Here is a 20,412-nt window from a genome sequence, read left to right on the forward strand (position 1 = left end):
CTATTAATGGATACGTTTGATCGTGGTTTCATAATATTCATTTATTTACAAAATATTTAAAATTCATAAAAATAAAAAAATTTATAATTTTTTTATAATTTTCAATAGTCAATTATAAAAGTTCAAAATATTTCAAATATTGGGTGTGTTTGTTCGAAAGATTTGCAAAGATTTATACTTCCTCTGTCCCAAGCACCCTGCAACATTTCTTTTTTATATATCCCAAACACTCTTGCAATATTTCCAAAATAAGAAATAATTAATTATACTTAATCTCTATACTACACTTTATCATCTCACATCATCCAAATAAAAAAAATAAAATATATATTAGATGGATATGATTTATTCAGCATCTACTTATGGTTTGAATAGTTGTATGATTTTATATTTTGATTTGATATTTTTGAGAAAAAAATTTAATTAATAGTTTAAGTTTTAACAAATCCTCCAAACAAAACACACTCTATGGAGAATAATACTATAAATACAATATGGTGTGTTTGTTCGTTGGTTTTAATTTTTTTAGTCTGAATTTTTCAATAATAAAAAATTAAATTTAAATAGTTGTTTGATATAATATAAATAAATATTTATATGATATTTAAAATATAAAATAAATTTATAGTATAAATATATATATAAAATAATTATTTGATATAATACCTTAAAAAAATAAATAAATCTGAATAGTAAAAATATATAGGAAAATCTAAAACAACACAACCTAAATAAATAACAAACACCAAGTAATGATTACTTTTTTCATAATAACAATTACCACTGTTGATAAATCAAACATATACCATCAATTAAACACATTCACTAATAAATTTCCTAAATTACCGCCACAACTTTTGTTTTCTTACTTCAAAATACTACGGAACCAGATTGAAATTTAAAATTTGATTCAAATTTTTCAGATTCTCGGATTTGATCGGATTGAATTTTTAATAAATTTCGAATTTTATGATCGAATCGATATACTTAAAATCCGAACCAATCCGAAATCCGAAATATAACATTTTAATATATTTTTTTATTATACATATTTAATATTTTATTAGAAAATATTATATTTTAATATATTATATATATTTAATATTATAAAATAATATTAGTTCAAATTTTTATATTTAATATAAAAGAAAATTTACAAATTAAAAAAAAAATAATATAAATATTTAGAATTTCAAAAATTTTAATTTAGTTCGGATTTTTTAGTTCGAAGTACGAATTTCGGTTCAAATTGATTTTTCCAAAGATTTCGGATTTTCAAATCGGAATGCTCACCCCTAACCATCATCAAAATTTACACTCATTTAAGAGTACAAATTTTAAGAAAAGTAAATAAAAATATAAAAAGTATTCTTTCAGAGTACAGAAAAAAAATGATATTTTACTAAAAAGCCAAGAACAATTTTTTAGCAAAAAAAAAAAGGCATAAATTTTAATGATAGTGTATTTTTTTTATTATCCTACCAAGCAACACAAACATATTTTTACCTTAGTAAAGTGCCTACATTAATGAAAAAATGGACACAAATGAAAATTCAAAATAAGAGGTGAACACGACAAAAATATAAGTCAAAATCCAATTTCAGCATATCACAAACTCAATAATTGACAAAACTAAACATTAATTGCATGCCAAATCATAGTACTAATTAACCCGAACGACAAGAGAAGCCCAAAATGCAAAGTTTTCGACTAAATAAGTCTTGAAGAAGCAGATCGAAAATTCGATTTAATGCAGCAAAAGCAAAATTGCGATAAAGCTTACTTAATTCATCCTCCTAATGAGTTCGTTAATGTAATCCTCGCGGTTACCAGCATCACCGCCTTCGACGTAATGGTTCCTCTTCTTCTTCAACCCGCCCAGGGGTGCCTTCAGCTGGAATGGCCACAAAAAGTTGTTCGCTTCCTTGAAGTGGGGCCCCACCGTCATGATCTCGTGGATGAGATCTTCCACGCAAATTATCCCCGTCTTACCCAATGTCTATCAAAAACATCGAAATAAAGCAATTTAAGACGGCTGGGCCCATCAAGAAACAGTAGATTTTGCAAACTACGCCGCTTAAGAAGACATTGAGTTAACAAGGATGTAATGATTTTTATTTTGAGAGAAAAAGAAAAGTTTTTGTTTTCAAAGAAAGTCAGGGGTGTGTTTGATTTGTACTATAATATAAAAAAATAAAAATAATTGTTTGATTTGATATTTTTAGAGAAAAAAAAAAAAGAATCTAAATAATAAAAATACGTTGTAAAACCCACAAAAGAACGCAACCTAAGGTTGTGGTTGTTTGGATCGAATTCTTTCTTCCAAAACCATTAAATCAAATACTTGTTTTTATCTTTATATTATAATAAAAAAAAAAAAAAAAACTCTACATAAAAGCATCAAATCATCACTTGGTTATATCAAGTCAAATAACTATTGTAATTCAAAATATAAATCCAAAACCCCACACAAACACAACATAAACAAAAACTCAAAAGAAACACACAAGGTACCTGCTCGATGATAGAGTTGTCTGTCAAGGCAATCCGCTGCTTGTTCACTTTCCCATAGCCTCGTTTGTAAATCAGTTCTCGGACGCTCTTAAGGTTGGGGTATCTGAAAATTTGTGTAATTATGATGAGGGTTTTCCAGACGTTTGTCGTGAATAAATGTTAAGGCATATGAGAGGTATGAGAGAATGTCTTACCCATAAGTAACATATGGCTCGACTCTGTGAAGCATGTTCAGTGTAGCTTTGTTAACTTTCAGAAATACCCCGTTGAAAATCTACAGTAATTCAAATCAATTTGTTAGATAAATGTTGTGTGCAAACAAATAGGTTCGGAAACTAAATAATTGGCCGCATTCATACCTGTCTCAGTCGCAGAAGCTGCAAAATTTTCTTGGTCTGCGGGTGCATTGCATTAATACTGACAGAGAAAACAGTAATTTAATCATCTATGTTTGAGAATATTAAAGTTATCAATTACATGAATTGTAGTTGAAATGCCTTACCCACGGATTCTAATGATGAACAAAAGCTTGGCCTCGGGACTGACGTAGAAGCCGCCCTTCAAACGAGCCTCACGCTTCAGCTGAATCAGTTGCCTCTCCTAAACATTCAAAGGATGAAAAGTAAAAATTATCAAAGAAATTACATTTAATCTAAAACGAATAAAATCAAAGAAATACACATTGTTTCCAAAAAATAAGGTAATTCCAACCGTACATTTTCTTCATATTCCTTGGCATACTCCTTCGCTTTTTTGCAGATTAGCTTGCGAGTCTCAGCTTTTTTCTTCTTTGCTTCCTCGAGTTCTTTCGCCTTTGCAAGGGCCCATTCCTCATTTCGCTTTTGTTTCTTCAAGACTGACTCGGGAACGAGTATCCCAACCTTTACCCCGTCGCTCATCTCTCTATCACATAAATCAATCAAAATAAAATAAGAAATCATTACACGGACTGAAATATCTGATATGCCCACACAATTTGCTTTACTATTAATGATACAAGGTTACAGAACATCAAATCAATTAGCACAGTGAACCTTATTCAACAAAGCTTCCCAAATTTGATCGGCATTTTGATACAATAAAGGCATACAAACAATAAGTTTCAACAATTTTAAATTAACGAACGTATCACACGTCCACCAAAAAAAATAAAATATCCCAATCTTATGAATCTGAACTAAAAAATCCCACTGCAATCTCCTTTAGCAGAAATAACACTACAATTTCAATTACAAAAACGAAGATATAGATAGCAAATTAATTACTGTAAGCTTTAACGGCAGCAAATCTGTTGTTAATAATTCCCAGGTACATAACATCTAATTTAATACACACACTGAATCTGATCCTACAAAGCTTCCCAAATTCATCCGATCAAAGAGCACTACAATACTATAAAGTCTACGAAAGAGTAGTTTCACCGATTTCAAAACAACGATGTATCGCAATGTTCAAAAATAAAATAAAATATCAATCTAATGAACCAAAATTAATCAAAATCAGATTACAATCTTCTGAAGAAAGAAAATCTTTTCGATTAAAATCTTCTGAAGAAAGAAAATCTTTTCAATTCGACGAACAAAACGAAGCAACAGGTAGCAAATTACCTGTTGAAACTTGAACCGCAGCACCTTCTAGGGTTTCTTCTTTGTTGCAGAGAGAGATATGCAGACAAAGGGAGACGCAAAACCCTAATATAGGAAATACCATTGGGCCCACTTATAAGGAGCCAAGAGCCCACGTACAAAATTAACAATTTTTCAAAAGATTAATAAAGTTATATAATAATTAGTTATATAAAAAATAAAATTATATATATAATAATTATTATTTTTCAAAAGTTTGTTATTTTCTTTTATTTATTTATTTATTTATTATTGTGCTGATTTTAAAAAATAATTGTTATGTTGCTGTTTGATCTACTTTAAATTATTAATTTTTGTTAATATTTTTATTTTATTAATATAAATATAAATATTTTACATTTTAAATTAATCTAACTAATATAAATTTATAATAATTTTGACATTTTTTTTTGTGAAATAATTATATCTAATTGTTGAATTGTGTGTATCAATGAATTGAAATACTTTTATAGAAAAATTGATAGATGATTTGGTTAAAAAATTGACTATTTGATTTATCTTTTAAAAAAAATATATAGCATTTTAACATTACGTAGAATTTATATATTAACTTCATTAATTGTGGTTTTGATTAATTTCTTCTATTTGTCTGCGTAGTTGAATCGGTTAGTATTTATCTATTGAGATCTATTTAGAATATTATATTATTTTCAATAAATATTATCATATGTGTCCGCGAGTAGAAATTCAAACAAATTCCTCAAACAAACACACCTTAAATTAACTATTGTATGATATAAATTTAGGGTGTGTTTGTTTGAGGGATTGAATTTTTTTTTCACTGTTCATCAATTTTTATTCCCCCAAAATATCAAATCAAACATCTATTTTTATTTTTTATATTGTACTAAAAATCAATTTTACATTCTAAACATCACATCAACACCTATTTATATCACATCATACAACTATTCAAATTCAAAATTTTTACTATTCAAATCCCAACTCAAAATCCAATATTTTTTATTTATTTTTATATATAACACTTAAAACTAAACATAAACACTTTGATAATCAGATTTTTATAGATCAACTTGTGACACAGTTAAGATTTTTAATAAAAAAAAATATGTAATTTAGTTTCTAAACAATATGAAAAATAAATTCAAAATATAAGTAAAAACCTTTAATTGATGGGTTTTATTTTGTTACTATTTTAAATTCAAATCAATATTATTTATCAGCATAATTTTTATTAAAAATATAATATTAATTTTCTAATAAAGTATAAAATATCACATCCAAATACTAATTGAAAAAAGAAAATAACATATCTAACACATTATTTCAAATAAAATTAAAAAACACAACCAAACAAACCCAACGAAGTGAAGTTAAATTTGTAGACCCTTTAATGTGTTTATACGCATGTGTAACTAAATTCAGAAGATATTACTTCATGAAGAAAATCGAAGCCGTCGCTATATTTCTTCATCGTACGGCTCACATTGTCCTAATAAATAAAAGGCGGCAAATACAGTGCTGACCCTCGGAACACATTGCGAATGCGATTGCAACCGAATCGAAGAGGATATTGTCGGGACGCTTAGAGAGAGCATTCCGTGGCAAATCGAGTCGATACCGTCGATAGCGACCGCATTGATGGAAGGTTACGATCGTCGACAAGATACGTGGATGTTAATTCGGGGAAACGATATTGTCGGAAAACAAAGATTAGCCGTCGGAATAGCGAAGGCGGTATTCGGTTCTTCGGATTTTTTATTTTGTTTGGCTCCGAAGAATAATTGCCCGTTTACGGTGTCCGAGAACTCGGCCGCGCTCGAAATGGCGTTGCGGAGCGTCGGAAAGCTCATCGTGTTGGTCGAAAATGTCGATTCGGCTGATCCCGGATTTCTTAGGTTTCTCGCCGATATTTTGGAGGGGCAAAAGCGTCGTCGTACATGGACATGTGTTATATTTATATTGACAATATATATTAGGGGTTTTTTTTTTTTTTTAATATAGAATGTAATCATATATATTTAAAAGAAAAATTCAATACAACAGTAATAAATAAAATTCAGTCTTAAGATTGTTTAAGAAAAATTGACATTTGATTGTTGTCATTAAATGAATATTTTAAATAAGTTAAATACTTGTTAAAAAACTATTATTCATAATAAGGACAAATCCACACACACTACAGTGCACCGGAGACTGTACGGCGGCGTGGATAATTCCGGCGCCGGAGTCCATGGAGAGAACACACAGAATCCAACTCCACAAGTGATATTCTGAAACTAAGAGAAATGAAAGTTGGAACTGAAGAAGACGATAATCAATTCATCAATTTCATCTCACAATTCACAAATTCAATCCTCCGATTCCCCAAAACGAATGATACAATTTCGTACACAAAACTCGTGTCTATACAGCAAAAGTTTTTCAATAACAGACTAGCACCTTAAAAAAATAAAATAAAACTCGTATCTATACGCCTCTACGTCAATGAACAACAGCAAAAAAATATAAAATTCAATCGGCAACAAATACGATATCCACAGTTGATAAATGAGGCAGTTCCATTACCATATTCGAATTCAATCGATCACCCGATTCACCACGCATACGAATCGTACGGAAGCAGACGCCTGGAGCAGAGAGCGCAGAAGAATTTCCGTCGGTACCTAAATCCGACAGGGAAGAACAGAAACCGCCACCGCGCGGCGACGTCCACCGCCTGTACCTTTCCGCCGCAGTACGGGCAGGATCCCGGCGCCTGCCGCCGGCCGATCTCCGTCTCCTCCGTCGCGCATCCGAGAAAACACATAATCTCCTGATCAATCGGATAAAATTAGGATAGATTTCGAGCTGTAATTCTGTAACTGCAGCAGTTTTCTGAGATTGGGAATTTTTGATGAATTGGAGGTGCGGCGCGCGCGCAGGAGGTTTTTATAAGCGCGGGGAATGATGTGTAGAAAGGTCGAGAAGCTTCGACGACGGTGATGGAACTAACGTGCACCGAGTCGGCTCAGGGTAATGTACACGTGGCAACTTGTGGAGAATCGTGGAGTAAACAAAGTGGGCCATTACGAAATTTTGTGTCCCACAGTGACAATAATTAGAAGGATATTTTCGTTTCTTTCAATAATTATATTTATATAAAAAAATTTAGGAAAATATACTTTGTCAAAATAATATTTCATCAGTCCACGAATTTTATATCCGTTGAAACGAATTTTAATAAAAATATTATATTATTTTTTATCCACTCACAAATTATATATATATTTATTTTGAATTATCTAATTATAAAGTAATTATTTTCAAAAATATTTTTTTTTCTGTAAAATACTTCTATTTTTATCATTATATTATTATTTTTATAAAAAAAAAACAAACAAAAATATTTTTACATATTTTTAATTATGTATTCACTCTGTCCAATTGAAAGTTTGTTATTTTTTATTTTCAATTAAAAATATTATTATTAGTTAAAATTCACACCAAAGATAAATATATACATTTTAGCTGAATAAAAAGAGTATTAATTAATTTTAATATAAAAGTAAAATATATAAATAAAATAAAATAAGATTATATTGAAAATTTACGAAAATTAACAAAAAAAAAAATGATAAATTTATTATTATTTGTTAATTTATAAATAATAAAATTATGATTAAATAAAATAATTTATTATAAATAGATTATACATACACAAAAAATTAACATAGTCATCTCATAGACTAAAATATATTTTAAATTATAATAACTCGTTATATCCACAACTAATATAATCATTTTGTTATTTTAATTTTGTTTGTTTTGTATTTTGGTTTATAGGAATTTTTTCTTTTTTGTAAGATATAGTAAATTTTTTATATAATATAAAAATAATAAATATGTATAATATATTAATTTTCTTAGAAAAATATATTAGGTATTTTGAGGAAAAAAAAAACTCTAAATACTCTTATCTTTTACAAATATTATAAATAATATCATTATAAAATAAAAGATTTTTAGAATAAGTTATTTTTTATCTTTTAATTTATTATATTATTATTTATAAAATATTAAAATTCACGTATAAAAAATAAATAATTATATTTTCGTTAGAATGAAGAGGCAATAATTTTAACATCAAGATAGACAATATAATTAGAAAAAGACAAGAGTACGTTTAGGGTGTGTTTGTTTGAGGGATTGAATTTTAAATCTATTATTCATCCAATTTTTTTCCCCAAAAACATCAAATCAAATGTCTATTTTTTATTTTTATATTATACTAAAAATCAATTTTACATTCAAAACATCGTATCAACACCTATTTATATCACATCATACAACTATTCAAATTTAAAATTTTACTATTCAAATCCCAACTCAAAATCCAAACCCTAAACAAAAACACCTAAATAAAAGTGAGAGAGCACGTTTGAAAGAAGGCCGCAGTCAATCACGACCGCGAGCTAAAGTAATGAGATTCAGTTGAATTTACACAATTTACTTGTTTTGTCGGGGGTTTTGAATTTTGAGTTGGGATTTGAATAGTTGTATGATATGATATAAATAGGGATTGATGTGATGTTTTGAATGTAAAATTAATTTTTAGTATTATATAAAAATAAAAAATAAGTGTTTGATTTGATATTTTTTGGGGGAAAAAATAGGATGAATAGTGTATTTAAAATCCAATCTCCAAAAAATACTCTCAGTCTAATTTCTAATTTCTACTATCCTAAAGAATATTTGCATAAATTTTTTAAGTAATCGTCTTTTTTTTGTTATGAATTAACAAATATGTCCTTAATTGTACAGGAAAAATTAAAAGTAATAAATAAATTAAGGATAAAAAAATAAAATTTGTGTTTAAAAAATGAAATATGACAATAGTTTTTTAATGTCCAAAATAAAAAAGTAGGACATTAGTTCGTGGATGGAGAAGGTAATATAATATTCATTTAGGGTGTGTTTGTTTGAGGGATTGAATTTTTTTTTTCTACTATTCATCCAATTTTTTTCCCCCAAAAACATCAAATCAAACACCTCTTTTTCATTTTTTATATTATACTAAAAATCAATTTTACATTCAAAACATCACATCAACACCTATTTATATTACATCATACAACTATTCAAATTCAAAATTTTTACTATTCAAATTCCAATTTAAAATCCAAACCTCCAAACAAACACACCTTAAAGTCTCCATGTTGTACAGTAAACACAAAAATTTAAATAAAATAATAAAATAATTTAATTAATATAATAAATTATAAATTATAAAATTTAAAATATAACTAAAATTAATAATTAATATTTTTAAAAATAAGAAAACAAAATATGTAAAACGGCCAACAAAAATAAAAATAATTGGCACATTATTTTCCACAACAAAAGATGTCAAAAGGGAGTACTTATTTATCAAAGATCTCTCTCTGTCGGGTGGAATTAAACTATGTTATGTAAAAAATCATTTATTTGTGCAAAATAATACTCATAAGTCCCAATACAATAGTTTTGTTTATATTTTTGTCCGTCCCAAAACAATAGCCTTATTTTCATAAATACTTATATCACCGTAAAATTATTCTTACTTTTTTATTATTACTAGACAAATATCACTATTTTTTATACTAATACATTCTTACTTTTTTATTATTATTATACAAATATCACTACTTTTTATACTAATACATTCTTACTTTTTTATTATTATACAAATATCACTACTTTTTATACTAATACACTCACAAGGACAAAAAAAGTCTTTTATTCATATTTTTTTATCGACTATCAATATAATATGAATACATTTTACATATCGTACCCAACTCAAATAAAATCATAGTTTTGGGACGGATGGAGTATAAGAGTGGATTGTAAGTTGAAAATTGTAATAAACTAAATTATCCTTCATTAATTACAATATTAGATAGATATGATTTATTCAGCATCTACTTATGGTTTGAATAGTTGTATGATTTTATATTTTGATTTGATATTTTTGAGAAAAAAATTTAATTAATAGTTTAAGTTTTAACAAATCCTCCAAACAAAACACACTCTGGAGAATAATACTATAAATACAATATGGTGTGTTTGTTTGTGGGTTTTAATTTTTTTAGTCTGAATTTTTTAATAATAAAAAATTGAATTTAAATAGTTGTTTGATATAATATAAAATAAAAATTTATATGATATTTAAAATGTAAAATAAATTTTTATAGTATAAATATATATATAAAATAATTATTTGATGTAATACCTTAAAAAAAAAATAAAAATCTGAATAATAAAAATATATAGTAAAATCTAAAACAACACAACCTAAATAAATAACAAACACCAAGTAATACTTACTTTTTTCATAATAACAATTACCACTGTTGATAAATCAAACATATACCATCAATTAAACACTTTCACTAATAAATTTCCTAAATTACCCCCACAACTTCTGTTTTCTTACTTAAAAATATCCGAAATCCCAAAAATCTAATCGGAACCAAATTAAAATTTAAAATTTCATCTAGGATTTGATAGAATTGAATTTTTAACAAATTTTGAATTTTATGATCGAATCGGTTTACTTAAAATCCGAACCAATCCGAAATCTGAAATATAAAATTTTAATATATTTTTTTATTATACAAATTTAATATTTTATTTAAAAATATTATATTTTTATTATAAAAACTCAAATTTATTAATTATATTTTAATATATTTAATTTTTATATATTATAATATTAAATATAAAAGAAATTTAAAAATTTAAAAAAAATAATAAAAATATTTAGAATTTCAAAATTTTCAATTTGTTTCGAATTTTTCAGTTCGAATTACGGATTTCGATTCGGATCAATTTTTTCAAAAATTTAGGATTTTCAGATCTGTTCGAATTTAACAAAATTCAAACCGAAAATCCGAATGCTCATCAGCAAAATTTACACTCATTTAAGAGTACAAATTTTAAAAAAAAGTAAATAAAAATACAAAGAGTATTCTTTTATAGTAAAGAAAAAAAAATGATATTTTACTAAAAAGCCAAAACATTTTTTTTTTTACCGAAACAAAAAAAAAAAAAAAAAAGCATAAATTTAAATGATAGTGTATTTTTTTACTATCCTACCAAGCAACGCAAACATATTTTTACCTTAGTAAGGTGCCTACGTTAATGAAAAAATGGACACAAATGAACATTCAAACAAGAGGTGAACATGACAAAAATATAAGTCAAATCTAATTTCAGCATATCACAAACTCAATTCTTGACAAAACTAAACATTAATTGCATGCCAAATCATAGTACTAATTAACCAGAATGTCAACAAGAGAAGCCCAAAATGCAAAGTTTTCGACTAAATAAGTCTTGAAGAAGCAGATCGAAAATTCCATTTAATGCAGCAAAAGCAAAGTTGCGATAAAGCTTATTTAATTCATCCTCCTAATGAGTTCGTTAATGTAATCCTCGCGGTTACCAGCATCACCGCCTTCAACGTAATGGTTCCTTTTCTTCTTCAACCCGCCCAGGGGTGCCTTCAGCTGGAATGGCCACAAAAAGTTGTTCGCTTCCTTGAAGTGGGGCCCCACCGTCATGATCTCGTGGATGAGATCTTCCACGCAAATTATTCCCGTCTTACCCAATGTCTATCAAAAAAACCGAAATAAAGCAATTTAAGACGGCTGGGCCCATCAAGAAACAGTAGATTTTGCAAACAAGGCGGCGTAAGAAGACATTGAGTTAACAAGGATGTAATGATTTGTATTTTGAGAGAAAAAGAAAAGTTTTTGTTTTCAAAGAAAGTCAGGGGTGTGTTTATTTGTACTATAATATAAAAAAAAAATAAAAATAATTATTTGATTTGATATTTTTAGAAAAAAAAAAAGAGTCTAAATAATAAAAATACGTTGTAAAACCCACAAAAGAACACAACCTAAGGTTGTGGTTGTTTGGATCGAATTCTTTCTTCCAAAACCATTAAATCAAATACTTGTTTTTATCTTTATATTATAATAATAATTAAAAAAAACTCTACGTAAAAGCATCAAATCATCACTTGGTTATATCAAGTCAAATAACTATTTTAATTCAAAATATAAATCCAAAACCCCACACAAACACAACATAAACAAAAACTCAAAAGAAACACACAAGGTACCTGCTCGATGATAGAGTTGTCTGTCAAGGCAATCCGCTGCTTGTTCACTTTCCCATAGCCTCGTTTGTAAATCAGCTCTCGGACGCTCTTAAGGTTGGGGTATCTGAAAATTTGTGTAATTATGATGAGGGTTTTCCAGACGTTTGTCGTGAATAAATGTTAAGGCATATGAGAGGTATGAGAGAATGTCTTACCCATAAGTAACATATGGCTCGACTCTGTGAAGCATGTTCAGTGTAGCTTTGTTAACTTTCAGAAATACCCCGTTGAAAATCTACAGTAGTTCAAATCAATTTGTTAGATAAATGTTGTGTGCAAACAAATAGGTTCAGAAACTAAATAATTGGCCGCATTCATACCTGTCTCAGTCGCAGAAGCTGCAAAATTTTCTTGGTCTGCGGGTGCATTGCATTAATACTGATAGAGAAAACAGTAATTTAATAATTTAATCATGTATGTTTGAGAATATTAAAGTTATCAATTACATGAATTGTAGTTGAAATGCCTTACCCACGGATTCTAACGATGAACAAAAGCTTGGCCTCGGGACTGACGTAGAAGCCGCCCTTCAAACGAGCCTCACGCTTCAGCTGAATCAGTTGCCTCTCCTAAACATTCAAAGGATGAAAAGTAAAAATTATCACAGAAATTACATTTAATCTAAAACGAATAAAATCAAAGAAATACACATTGATTCCGAAAAATAAGGTAATTCCAACCGTACATTTTCTTCGTATTCCTTGGCATACTCCTTCGCTTTTTTGCAGATTAGCTTGCGAGTCTCAGCGTTTTTTTTCTTTGCTTCCTCGAGTTCTTTCGCCTTTGCAAGGGCCCATTTCTCATTTCGCTTTTGTTTCTTCAAGACTGACTCGGGAACGAGTATCCCAACCTTTACCTTGTCGCTCATCTCTCTATCACATAAATCAATCAAAATAAAATAAGAAATCATTACACGGACTGAGGACTGAAATATCTGATATGCCCACACAATTTGCTTTACTATTAATGATACAAGGTTACAGAACATCAAATCAATTCGCACATTGAACCTTATTCAACAAAGCTTCCCAAATTTGATCGGAGATCTAGCGGCATTGGCATACAAACAATAAGTTTCAACAATTTTAAATTAACGAACGTATCACACGTCCACCAAAAAAAAATAAAATATCCCAATCTTATGAATCTGAACTAAAAATCCCACTGCAATCTCCTTCAGCAGAAATAACACTACAATTTCAATTACAAAAACGAAGATATAGATAGCAAATTAATTACTGTAAGCTTTAACGGCAGCAAATCTGTTGTTAATAATTCCCAGGTACATAACATCTAATTTAATACACACACTGAATCTGATCCTACAAAGCTTCCCAAATCCATCCGATCAAAGAGCACTACAATACTATAAAGTCTACGAAAGAGTAGTTTCACCGATTTCAAAACAACGATGTATCGCAATGTTCAAAAATAAAATAAAATATCAATCTAATGAACCAAAATTAATCAAAAATCAGATTACAATCTTCTGAAGAAAGAAAATCTTCTCAATTCGACGAACAAAACGAAGCAACGGGTAGCAAATTACCTGTTGAAACTTGAACCGCAGCACCTTCTAGGGTTTCTTCTTTGTTGCAGAGAGAGATCTGCAGACAAAGGGAGGCGCAAACCCTAATATAGGAAATACCATTGTTCTTATTGGGCCTATTCGGACCCATTTATAAGGAGCCAAGAGCCCACTTAACAGCGTACAAAATTAACAACAGAATGTACAATATTCACTTCAGGCCTAAACCCTAACGCGCCCTGAAAGCAAGGGTACAACATCTGATTATGTGCAAGACAGAGAACTATAGGGAGATGCCATTATTCCTTTTGGGCCTTTTGGCCCATTTCAATAATGGGCCACGAGCCCAATTAACACTGTACAACATTCAAATCACAAAGTACAACATTCATTGCAGGCATAAACCCTAAAGCGTCGAGAAAGCAAGGGTACAACATTTGCTTCACAAGATACAACATCTAATCCAGGTGCAAAATAGCAGAACCCTAAAAGCCTCTGCGCATCTACAAATATTCGAGAACCTTCTCTGAGGTAGAAGAAAGGTTGATCGACGCCACCGCCGACGCAGACTCGTGGTCAATATCTGGTATATGCGCGGGAGCGGTGACGTAAGCCCTAGCCGACTGTCGTTGTTTGTCGCCTTCAAGCCTCGTCAGGTCATCCTTTTGGAGCAGCGGCGGGCCAATCCGTCAGTATCCGCATCAATGGCGACGAAAAAAGAGGAGAAACCAGTGCAATTGAAGGCTGAGGACGAGTATGCTATGATTTGCTCCATTGCTCTATGGCTCGAAAACAAAGGCTTCTCCAAAGTTCTCAAGCGCTTCCTCTACGCCGCACAAATTCAGGTCTGTGTTCGTTTTGATCCATTGAATGGAATACTAATGCTGTCTCTGGGGAGTAGGTTTGGCGTAAATTGTAGATAGTTATCTGCTTCTCTTGCACTGGTGTTTTTCGCCCTTAGCATAGTTGAAAACTAGCCTTTTGGAGTGGAAATAGATGAATTGAATCAACGTAAGATGAAAGTTCATCAATTACTGAAGGTGTTTTTTGACTTAAACATCAGCAAGAAATTATATCAATAAAATAAAATAAAATCTGTGAGAAGATTTAACTTTTTTCACTGGTGTTCTTGCTGTTAAGGAAAACTTACTGTGTGATTATTTGTGTTTTGGAATATATTTGGTGTTTTTGGATGATATTTTTGGATTGGAAAATAGTTGTTATAATGATGTTTTTGGCCAAGAAAAGCTTTTTACCATAGAATGATTGGTTCTTAGTGCAAAAACATACCAAAAATATAAGGAAACATTATTCTCTAACATTCTTGTAGTGAGTGCAGAAACTCTTTGTGGTAGCACAATCATATATGTGAAAGTTATGTAGAGCAGTAAAATGGTTAACTACATTATTATGCTTTTCAGGACGACAATTGGAAGGAAAAGGCTGTTAACTTAAGTGAGGTTTTCCTGAGATATCTAGCGACCTGGTAAGGCATTCAACAGAGTGTCATATCAAATTCATTGCGTACTTCAACTATGACAACAACTTCTGAAATTCTGTCCAACACATTTTGCAGTAGTAACGAACCTGAAGATGTGGTACTCAATAAGCAAGGTAAATTTCTGTGTGGTTCTGTAATTCTTTCCCCCGAATTTCGTTCCATTGGTAAATAATCAGTTTATTTGGAAAGCCACTTGCTCTTGATGATTTTCTTTTAGCCTTTTACAGAAGAACAGTTGGTTTCTGTAGCCAATGCAAATGGGAAGTGTGAGGAAATTGAGGGTAAGAAGAAGAAGAAGAAAAAGGCCAAGGGCCAAGAATTGGCTACAGACATTGCCAATGGTGGTGAAAAAGGTAAACCCGTAAAAGGTTCTGATGATTGCAAAGATCTTGATGTGGTGGATCAATCGACTAAGAAAGAGAAAAAGAAAAAGAAAGACAATTTAACTTCATAATTGGCTACCAACACTGCCAATAATGCCGAAAAAAGTAAACCCGCGAAAGGTTCCGATGATAGCAAAGATCGTGATACGGTGGACCAATCGGCTAGGAAACAGAAAGAGAAAAAGAAAAAGAAAGACAATTTAACATCAGAATCATTAGGTTCGGGTAGAAAGCAGACTGACATGGTGGCTGAAACAAAGAATGAGGATTCAAAGGCGGAGGAGAATGGAGTTAGAGACTCTGAGAAATCTTCTAAGAAAAGGAAAAGAAAAGATTCCGAGGAAAAAGAAAATCAGGTTATTCAAGACGGAGGAGTAGAGGAATCGAAGCCTAAGAATCTTCCTGGTACAGAGGAAGGCAAAGAGAAGGAAACTCATCAAGGGGCTGCCCGGGATATTTCTGATAAAGGAACCAATGGAAGTGCTGAAGCTACTCTTAATAATAAGGGAGTCGATAAAAGTGAGTCAAAATCTGCAAAGAAACAGCGCAAGGATTCTGACGAGGTGCCTTCTTATCTCCCTGCTTAATGGTTTTAACATCTCTCGCATTTACGACCTCTACTAAGTTACTAACTAATATGCAACTATTACGATTCAATACCTACCTAGATGTGATTTTCTTTCAGTAGGCAAATAATTGTTTTCTTTCTGTCATTTTGTTGCTTTTATTATCTTCGAATCATGATTTCATTGAGTTGGATTCGCAGAAGATATTGACAAAAATGATTTCTGTTCTTTTGCAGCCAAAATCAGTAAATGCCTTTCAAAGAGTCAAAATCGATGAAGTAAAATTTGCTGATGAGAGGCTTCAAGATAATTCTTACTGGGCAAAGGTAGGTTCGGCTTTCCTTGCTTTACTTTTTGCTTAAATCATGTTTGCTACAATATATATATATATGTATGTATGTATCTTGAAGTAAATGCTTTTCTAACATTAAATTGATTGAATACCTTCACTAATGTTCCGACAATTTTAATCTTCTCAATTGTTTTGCTTATTGCAGGATGGTGCGGAGATCGGTTATGGTGCAAAAGCGCAAGAAGTTCTCGGACAAGTCAAAGGAAGGTGTGTTTCTTCATGATTTCCAAACATTAGCTTTCTTTATAGCTTTGTAAAGTTTGCACCCATAGTGTGTTTGATGTTTTGGATTTGACATATTTGAATGAGAAATAGATTTCTCGATGTTATATTATAAATGAAAAAATAGACATTAGATGTTACGGTCTTTTTGGTAGAACATAATATTTTTCCATAAATTGCATAGCTTGAAAACATTACAAAATGATATAATATTTTACCATAAATTGTATAGCTTGAAAACATTACAAAATGATATATAAGAGACGATGTTTTGTGCTGAATGATTGACTTTGGATTTAGTATATAATATATTGTTGACTTTGTTCTCGATCGATATATCCATTTCCATTCTTAGAGTTGCATCTATTAGCTTCTTTGGGTACATTTTATACATCTATGTTTGGTTCCCCGTTGTATGCAGGGATTTCCGGCATGAGAAAACCAAGAAAAAGCGCGGTAGCTATAGAGGAGGACAAATCGACCTGCAATCGCATTCGATAAAGTTCAATTATTCGGAGGAGGAGGAGGAAGACTGAGGCAAGGATGGCTTCCTTCGAGGTGATTATGATCAAATCTTGTTGCAATTTTGTAGTGAATTATGGTGATAATTGAAACAAAGATGTGTGTGATTTTTACTTGTTTAAAACCATAAATTGTCAAATTATTATTTATATCGTAATGGTTGGTTTCCTCAGCCTTGCTTCTTTCTTTGGCTTTGTGATTTGTATTTGAATTTATTTAAATAGTAATTTTGCAATGGAAGTTTGGTTTGAAATATTTAAGTATAGTAAGAGATGATCTGTTGGTATATCAGTTGAATTTGTATTTGTAGCCCATGAGGTCATGTATGCACTTTCGGGTAGCGAAACAGAATCTTTGCTTATTTTATTTCACTTTTTAATATTATGTCCGATTCATTAAAATTAATCCACTTTAATTTGGTAAATAATAGATTGTTAAAATATTTTTGAAAACATACTTAGAGATTAAAGTAAATGAAAAAAAAAAATTAAATATTGATTTGTTAATTTTTGCCAAAATTAGTAATAAAATAAATTAAAATAAAAGTAAAATAAAAATAAATTTAACAAATGAAAAAAAAATTATTTATTTTTTAAAACTCTATATATAAGACTTATTTATTTATTTATTTATTTTATCTTCAAAACTATTGAAGAAACATATAACCATGCACGGGTAAAAGTTTCTAAATCCGATGGTAATTTATTAATTATTTTGTAACGTATGATTTTATTAACATCATCTCCAAAAAAAAAAAAAAAAAAAAAAAACTTCAAATAACATAGGCAAATCTATTCATATTAAACCAAAAATATAAGAAACAAACCTAGCTATTTTGAACCGAAATCATTCAAACGAAGGCCAAAACCATAACTAAGAAGATCGGCAAATCAAAACCGACAACTCAACTATTTAGGCAAATCTACATCAAATATCTACTATTTTATTTTACATTCAAAGCATTACATCAAATTAAACAACACAACAATTCACATTCAATTTTTTTTTTATCGAGTCGTTACATCAAATTAAACCACCATATGTCTACAGGCCTATCAGGATCTTCGTATCTTTCAAATCATGCACTCTTAACACAAAGATGCATTTCAAGAAAATCTTAACAAAAAATCCCTAGAGCCTTCTAACATTCCCACCCAATTTTTCAAGTGTACAAATTTCTATTCTCATTTCTTTTTCCTAGCAAAATGCCAAAAAAGAAATTAGTAAAACAAATATTTCAGGTGTACCTGGTGGAAGGTCGAAGGGAAGTCCAGCTCGGCCTTTTTTTTTATCTCGTCCACCTCCAGAAAACAATGAGGATGACGATTGTTAAAACCATGCCGGCATATTTGATCCATTTGTCAACACGGCTGCGCCTCTCGATGAGCTTCAGCAGTGAGTTTGAAAGCCCTAAAGTGTTGACAACATCCAGGGCTTTCCTTTGAGCTCTCTGCATCAATGGAAGAAACCATAATAACAAAAATGAACATTTAGGAAAACATATAATCTTTTCGCGGATGGGATACATGAATTTTTCCAATTTTTTCATTCATTTCGAACTTACACCAATTGATTAAAATAAATCATAACCAGATGTATAGAAGGAACTAGAAACCCAGAAGCGTCTTATCTTGTGTATAAATTAACAATCAATATATAGGGCTCAATTTGTTTGTGGTTTGCAACTCAAACATTAGTATTCAATAAATAAAAAAATTCCCTTAAAAAACATCAAATAAAACAAGTATTTTTTTATATTAAATTAAAAATAAATACTACATTCAAACTACCATATAAACATCTACTTATATCACATTCGACTTAAAATTTTTACTATTCAAAACCCAGAAATTCAACTTACAGTACCTAAGGGCTGTGCTCTTTTGTCAAATTTTCTTTTTTCCTCTAAAAATATCAAATCAAATAATTATTTTTCTTTTTTTATATTATACTACAAATTTATTTTATATTCAAAACATCATATCAACATCTATTTATATTGCATCAAATAGCTATTCAAATTCAATTTTTTACTATTAAAAAATCCTAACCTAAAAATCCAAACCCACAAACAAGTGTTTATTATATTTTCGGTCTTATGTTTTGCACTATGCAATCTAGAGGGCAAAAAAAAATCTTGCACTTAAAAGAATCACATCGGATGCCTAAACTCTATTATCCATTTAAAACATTACATTTGACGCCTTATTTTTGTTCAAAATGTTTCGAGTTTACGACACAAACAACATACCCTAGATCATTATAGACTCAGTTTGGTTCTTAGAGAGGGCTGATATAAAAGGTCAGCTTGCACTTATGAAAATAATAATAGTAGATGCTAACAAATACCTAAAGGAAGGCAATTTAACTCCATTCAACCATATCCCGGACTTGCTAGTGAACTAATTAGATTAGAAGCTCTAAGGTAATTCGTTAATGCGCAAGTTGAACCGAAATCAAGATCACGAAACCTAATTTTTCATGCACTTTCTATGGTTAAAACTTGAAAAGACACGATGACAATATTATGGAAATATTTCACATATGTAATTGTGTTTCAATACTTAATTGAGTACGCAATCGGTGCTTTGGAATGGTTACCTTTAAGTGATCTCGTTGCTCGCTATACTTGTTAAGTATCGCAACTCCAGTTGCAAAAGACTCTTCTAGTACCCTGGATGATCTGCGGACTGATTCCACTGCCTGTGCCTCGTCGTCAAAAATTCTCAGAACATGTGAATCCCCACTCTGGAACAAAAGAAAAGTCGGCATCAAACAAATGGCTCGACTTAAACAAGGAGAGCAAAGACAAATGGCTTCAAATCAAGAAAAGGAAAGTACAGCTCTTCCAAGTAATTCTGCTCTCTCTTGTGCTTCTTGTATTCGTTTCTGTTGCCTTAATTGGTATTTGTCCAGACTTGCTCTAAATGAATCAGCCTCCTCGCTAACTTGTTCTATTTTTCTGTAAGAACGAAATTATACCCAAATCCATAATAAGAAAATGAAATGTAAGAGCACGCATACTGACT

At 30.2% G+C, this 20,412-nt stretch overlaps 6 protein-coding genes across 11 annotated transcripts in view; 2 read left to right on the forward strand and 4 right to left on the reverse strand.

Annotated features, from left to right (window-relative positions):
* LOC127239813 (60S ribosomal protein L7-2-like) overlaps window positions 1–5,675 on the reverse strand; it is an 81,727-nt gene extending 76,052 nt beyond the window's left edge. The window contains exon 1 of the mRNA XM_051258146.1: window positions 5,648–5,675. Coding sequence (XP_051114103.1) covers window positions 5,648–5,660 — 13 coding nt within the window. The 5' untranslated portion in view covers window positions 5,661–5,675. The remainder of the gene's footprint in view (window positions 1–5,647) is intronic.
* The window catches only part of LOC127239816 (60S ribosomal protein L7-2-like), an 80,596-nt gene extending 66,652 nt beyond the window's left edge, over window positions 1–13,944 (reverse strand). The window contains exon 1 of one of the 2 annotated variants that reach the window (XM_051258153.1): window positions 13,859–13,944. The gene's annotated coding sequence lies outside the window, so the exon portion shown is untranslated. Of the gene's footprint in view, window positions 1–4,121; window positions 4,210–13,858 lie in introns of those variants that run through there. The other variant, XM_051258154.1, reaches the window with a different exon arrangement.
* LOC127239821 (membrin-11-like) overlaps window positions 1–20,412 on the reverse strand; it is an 85,657-nt gene that overhangs the window by 63,474 nt on the left and 1,771 nt on the right. Inside the window, exons 2-5 of one of the 3 annotated variants that reach the window (XM_051258162.1) lie at window positions 20,225–20,345; window positions 19,985–20,131; window positions 18,631–18,833; window positions 14,801–14,815 (exon numbers count right to left, since the gene is read on the reverse strand). In XM_051258162.1, the coding sequence (XP_051114119.1) occupies window positions 18,672–18,833; window positions 19,985–20,131; window positions 20,225–20,345 (430 nt within the window). In that variant the 3' untranslated portion in view covers window positions 14,801–14,815; window positions 18,631–18,671. Of the gene's footprint in view, window positions 1–14,800; window positions 14,816–18,306; window positions 18,834–19,984; window positions 20,132–20,224; window positions 20,346–20,412 lie in introns of those variants that run through there. The other 2 variants (XM_051258163.1, XM_051258161.1) reach the window with 2 other exon arrangements.
* On the reverse strand, window positions 1,584–13,970 carry LOC127239817 (60S ribosomal protein L7-2-like). Of its 3 annotated transcripts, XM_051258157.1 has the most exons (8): window positions 13,859–13,929; window positions 13,160–13,181; window positions 3,231–3,395; window positions 3,017–3,114; window positions 2,874–2,931; window positions 2,709–2,788; window positions 2,515–2,617; window positions 1,584–1,999 (listed from the first exon to the last, which is right to left on the reverse strand). In XM_051258157.1, the coding sequence occupies exons 2-8, from the start codon at window positions 13,175–13,177 to the stop codon at window positions 1,784–1,786; spliced, it is 738 nt and encodes a 245-aa protein (XP_051114114.1). In that variant the 5' UTR covers window positions 13,178–13,181; window positions 13,859–13,929; the 3' UTR covers window positions 1,584–1,783. The 3 variants fall into 3 exon arrangements, with proteins under 3 accessions (XP_051114114.1, XP_051114112.1, XP_051114113.1); XM_051258155.1 differs by lacking the exon at window positions 13,160–13,181 and having other exon boundaries at window positions 3,231–3,417; window positions 13,859–13,970; XM_051258156.1 differs by lacking the exons at window positions 13,160–13,181; window positions 13,859–13,929 and adding an exon at window positions 4,122–4,227 and having other exon boundaries at window positions 3,231–3,417.
* On the forward strand, window positions 14,242–15,954 carry LOC127239822 (uncharacterized). The gene is made up of 4 exons (XM_051258165.1): window positions 14,242–14,682; window positions 15,259–15,323; window positions 15,414–15,451; window positions 15,566–15,954. Exons 1-4 carry the CDS (start codon window positions 14,428–14,430, stop codon window positions 15,790–15,792), a joined length of 585 nt encoding a protein of 194 aa, XP_051114122.1. The 5' UTR covers window positions 14,242–14,427; the 3' UTR covers window positions 15,793–15,954.
* On the forward strand, window positions 15,796–17,555 carry LOC127239824 (uncharacterized). Its single transcript, XM_051258167.1, has 4 exons — window positions 15,796–16,284; window positions 16,524–16,613; window positions 16,785–16,846; window positions 17,283–17,555. Exons 1-4 carry the CDS (start codon window positions 15,964–15,966, stop codon window positions 17,395–17,397), a joined length of 588 nt encoding a protein of 195 aa, XP_051114124.1. The 5' UTR covers window positions 15,796–15,963; the 3' UTR covers window positions 17,398–17,555.

Source organism: Andrographis paniculata, unplaced genomic scaffold, assembly GCF_009805555.1.
Source record: "Andrographis paniculata isolate CXL003 unplaced genomic scaffold, ASM980555v1 Contig78END, whole genome shotgun sequence".
Taxonomy (NCBI): domain Eukaryota; kingdom Viridiplantae; phylum Streptophyta; class Magnoliopsida; order Lamiales; family Acanthaceae; genus Andrographis; species Andrographis paniculata.